The sequence below is a fragment of the Montipora capricornis genome, chromosome 5 (assembly GCF_036669925.1).
Source record: "Montipora capricornis isolate CH-2021 chromosome 5, ASM3666992v2, whole genome shotgun sequence".
Taxonomy (NCBI): domain Eukaryota; kingdom Metazoa; phylum Cnidaria; class Anthozoa; order Scleractinia; family Acroporidae; genus Montipora; species Montipora capricornis.
Genome location: NC_090887.1, coordinates 1,987,394 through 1,992,393, shown reverse-complemented (window position 1 = coordinate 1,992,393; position 5,000 = coordinate 1,987,394). Strand labels below are relative to the sequence as shown.

The 5,000-nt window shown below is 40.5% G+C and overlaps 1 protein-coding gene across 1 annotated transcript in view; it reads right to left on the bottom strand.

Moving 5' to 3' along the window:
- LOC138049078 (cilia- and flagella-associated protein 70-like) overlaps positions 1 to 5,000 on the bottom strand; it is a 41,248-nt gene that overhangs the window by 20,670 nt on the left and 15,578 nt on the right. Inside the window, exons 14-17 of the mRNA XM_068895198.1 lie at positions 4,538 to 4,598; positions 3,530 to 3,591; positions 2,224 to 2,289; positions 637 to 703 (exon numbers count right to left, since the gene is read on the bottom strand). Of these exons, the coding sequence (XP_068751299.1) occupies positions 637 to 703; positions 2,224 to 2,289; positions 3,530 to 3,591; positions 4,538 to 4,598 (256 nt within the window). The remainder of the gene's footprint in view (positions 1 to 636; positions 704 to 2,223; positions 2,290 to 3,529; positions 3,592 to 4,537; positions 4,599 to 5,000) is intronic.

The following is a 5,000-nucleotide window of genomic DNA, read 5'->3' as shown; positions in this document are numbered from 1 at the left end:
AGGTAAGTTGGTAGGTGGCTAAGTTGGCTGGTAAGTAGGGAGGTAAGTAGGTAGGTAGGTAAGTAGGTAGGTGGAAAAGGAGGTCGGTAGGTAGGTAGGTAGGTAGGTAGGTAAGTAGGTAGGTAGATTGCACTCCTGGGGTATGGGCTTCTGCTGAAGTTTGATGAAACATTTCAAATTAAACGATTCAAAATGTTAACTGGTTCAGGCAGAATGTAAATGGCAACACGATTTTTGGCTAGAGCAAAATCATCCGTTGAGACAAGCTTAGGCCGCCAGTACCACCACGACATGAATCAACAGGGCCGCAAACAGTAACAAACAACAACAATTTAAAAAAGAGACTCGTGCACTTAAAAGCTGTTTGTGGTTTGTGTTGGTGGTCTATATCTATCTCTCTGATTTCATTTTCCACATTCTTGTGTGGGAGGGTGGGTAGGTGGGCGAGTAAGATCAAATATAGAGCCCAGAGAAAACGTTGTAAACCGTCATGAAACTGTATGTAACATGTGTGGTCGATAAATCAAGTAGTTACCATTACCATTATTATAAAACCCTTTAAATAACTTTATCTCAATGTGTGGCTTCAGTTAACTGACAAGTCGGGGACGTATTCTTATCTTTTTAGTTAAATACCTTTAGCTGTTCCTTAAATGCAAAGTACTTTCCTGAAGTGTTCAGCTCATAAAGAAACTTCTGCCGCCTGCAAATCAGAGAAAAACGAAATGTTCAGTGGCCGTTTTCACTGTGAATAGAAGACGAACAAATCGTCTCAGAAGGAAAAACCGTTTGATGTGAAAAAGGGATGAAGAAAAATTTAGACGACTTTGTCTTATGAAATTTGTCCGCCCAGACAAACAAGTCGACTTAAGTCCGTAAGAATGAAGGGGTAGTTTCTAAAGAAACTGTGGTGCTGCGTCGGTGGGGAAGTAGTATACAAAAATTTGGTTTATCAACGGAGTTGATAATGTAAATTGACCACCGTACAGAGATTCTAAAAGCTGACGTTTCGAGCGTTAGCCCTTCGTCAGAGCGAATCGAGGGATTATGGGTTACGTGTAGTTTTTGCATAACCTGTACGTTATGCAATAAATTATACATTGGTGAGACAGGTAGACGACTAGGTGACCGATTCCGCGAACACCTTCGCGATGTTGAGAAGAATGACAAGGATGCATCTAAGCCAGTCGCTCGCCATTTTAATCTGCCTAACCACTCCAAAAAACACATGGCTATCTGCGGCCTTTCCCTACATCTAGGTACGACGGAAAGCCGCAAGAATCTGGAACAAAAATTCATCTTTCAAATCGGCACCCTTAATCCTCACGGTATTAACGAACGCTTTTCATTTAACTAATATATTCCTACTTTTCACGTTGCCATGTTACCACCAATAGCGTAGCTCCTACTCTACTATAAAAACTACACGTAACCCATAATCCCTCGATTCGCTCTGACGAAGGGCTAACGCTCGAAACGTCAGCTTTTAGAATCTCTGTACGGTGGTCAATTTACATTATCAACTCCGTTGATAAACCAAATTTAAGTCCGTAAGTCCGACCTAAATTCATGTTGGACGAACAAATCGACAAATCAACCAAGCGGGGAAATGGAACTAGCGAATTCCTGAACGAGAACGTGTTGGAATTTGCGTCGGACAACACTAGCAGAATTGGTCGTCTTAACTTCACATTAGTCGACCAAACCATAGGACTGTAAACCGTAGGCCCCGTTTTACTACCCTTCCTGTTAATCAACACTGTGGGACGTTAAAGAGAACCCACACACTGTTCTTGAAGAGTAGGGGGAAGACCCCCGGGGGTGGTGGTCTATCTCTTAGAAGTAGTACTATCAGCCCATATAGCTCGGTTTGACGGTTGGAAATGGAGCGTTTTAATTGATGAATTCACATTTTTAATAAGATAAATGGGCTTCTGATTGGCTAATCGATTCAGAAACCGATGCATGTCATTAAAATCACGTGCATCATTAACCATGGATTTATGCAAAATTCGATTACCCAATCAGAAGCCGATTAAAAATTTGAATCCATCAATCAGAAAGCTCCATTTCCAACCGTCAAAACCGAGTCATATGGGCTGATAGTACTACTCTCAGAGAATTGTAAACCGCCGTGAAACTGATGCGATATGTACGGTATATATATAATCATTGCCAATACCATGACAATAATGAAGATGAGGATGACGATGATGTTCATACCTTTGATCCATGGCATCATTTGATTGTGGCAGATTCCCTTTCATCAAGTCATCGCCGTACATTTGCCTGTAACATACAGTACACTCGTTATGACGCAGTTGATTTTAAACTTGAACCTCCATTGTATGAATCTGACCACAATTATGTTACATAATATTCTGGTATCGAAACGGTTCAAAATGGTAGGAACTGTTCAAACCCTTGGTATTTTCTACCTCTAGAAATGCTATTTATCATGCTATAACGAAATAAACGGTCGTGATTACTATATCTGTCTACTCTACCCTTTGGTGTTTAAGAAAAAAAGGCTACGCCTAACAACTGACTCTTAGAGGATCCCTCCCATGTTATTTCGGTCTCTCTGTAGAATGCTGGTCTTCACGTCAGGAAACTCCAAAATTAATGATGTATTTTGCAAACTATATCTTGAAACCAGTGTTCGTTTCAAGTATGGAAATAAATACAATTTGAATAAAGTTAAACGAATTTTCTTTTAAAATTCTACAACACCTTTCGAATGCACAGCCAATATTCAGCATAAACAACTCCTCTTAAAAGACGGTGGCTACTATTGTTATTGCGCAAACGTTCTGCGCATCTCGAGATGCTCGGGTTTCCTATCGGTGATGCTTACCAATACAGTAATATTTTTCCTCGGCTTAAAACTTTCCGGAGAAAGTAGATCTTAGTAAGTACTCTTGGTATCCAAAAAGAAAATTGGGGTAGCCATGCTTCAATTTGAGAAAGAACGCCATCCATTGCTTTGTATTTTAAAGCTTTTTACAAATTCATGACTTATCTTTGAAAAATGAGTGGTTACCCCCAATTTTCTTTTTGGATTTCAATAACACTTGTTAAGATCTACATTTCCTGCATAATCATAAACCGGGGCAAAATTACCTTTGAATTTGTAGGCACCGTCCTTAAGGAACAAATCATCTGATATCTTCTCGGTTAAATTCAAGGAATGTTTGGCACGAGGAGAAGTCAGACAGCATAGCATCGTATAATACCCGATCCTTTGCTTTAAACAACTTTTACACACAAAGTTCGAGACTCTCAATTCAACTAAATTCGTTCTCCAGATAGGAACAACAATACGGAGTGAAGTGCATTTCTCAACACTAAGAAATCTTTCTTGAATCTTCGTAAGCCTGGCACGCACGCGCAAAACGTAAGCAATCTCGACAAACCACAAATTCACAACTCTTTGTGAAAATAAAATGGCGAAAATCAGATAAAATTATAATAATTGGTTTAATTTCACCAAACGTCATTGGCATACTTATGAAATAAAATAACCAACCTGAATTCCTCCAGCAGAGAATTTGCTACTGTTGTCAGCTGAGTGTGAAAATCTTCCACCGCCTGTTTAAACAATTGGGAGACGAAAGATTAAGGGAGCAAAGCACCAGGTGCCACTAGGTGCCCGAAATCAAATGAATGTACAAAAGAATGAATCTAACTGCAGTAATTATCTATTTTCACTGAGTCACATTCAACGAAAAAGTAAACATGTCATGGGCGTTGAGAATTAAACGATTTTTGCAGGATACAGGAAGATCTTTCCATTTATTTACCCCTCCTGCATGAGATGTTTGCTCTGTTAGGGCCAAGATCTGATTCCTGAGGTAACGACGCCAGTAGGAAGGTTTACTTTTTGGCTACAGTATTCGACTTTAATTCATATTTAGGGAGCGGAGGACTGTTTCCTGCAAAATAACTGAATTAGGTGTCTTGATGTTGTCTTCTCGGGTACGGACGATAAACCGTAAGCCCAGTCTGAAAATACTTGTTTAAAAACTACGATAAGTGTGAAAAACACAGTATTTGCACGGCATGGGGTAAAAGCTGGGGCCCGTTTCTCGAAAGTCCCGAAAACTTCTCGGGCCTGGAAAGCCATTTGTGAATTTGTCAACCGCTTGTCCAGGAACGCCGATCTTTTAAAATATTTTCAAGGTAACAAAAAGCAAACTAAATGAGAAGTTTGACGACTTAAATCCCCTCCGTTCTTGAGATACAGAGGGAATTGTGACACCCGAAAATGGCCCGTAAAGTTTCGGGACTTTCGAGAAACGGGTACCTGATGCGGTGTGGCCCAGTGGGCCACTGTCATGAGCAGTGTCTGGTATGAAAAATATCAAACAAAATTCAGTAAAAAACGAAAGTACAGTATAAACATGAACACGACCACGATCACGATCACGATCACGATCACGAATGAACACGAAGGCCAACACGAAGAGGAAGACGAGGATGACCTCCACCACAACCACAACCAGAAACTCAAACACGAACTTAAAATATAAATTACCTTTTTAGAACCTCCTGGTTTGCGGGCAAATATAGGCCGGGGAGGAATGTACTCTGCAACCCTGCAATCAGGAGAGATGGTTCGAGAATAATTGCCTTAACATATCCGCAATATGTCTAACCGCCTCCGCCGATCGCATATATTCTCTTCCTTCGTCTCGAAGTCTTTCCTCTCGAACGTAGAGGAGGGAAGCAAGATTGCGAAAAAACAGAAGCGTATGTCTGCAAAGTTGGCTAGTGTACCGGTAAGTCACGATTGAAAACTAGAAACTAGAAGGACACCATGCATGGCCAACGGCAACAATACGTTACTTGCGAGGTGCTTACGAAAAGGACACGCCCAATATGGAATGATATCCCTCTGAACGTTAACTTCGCCAGCTTAGAAAAAAAAACCCTCTAAACGTAAATTGAATGACTTCCTTCTTAAGTTTCTTTTAATTGAGGAGATGAATGTTGATATG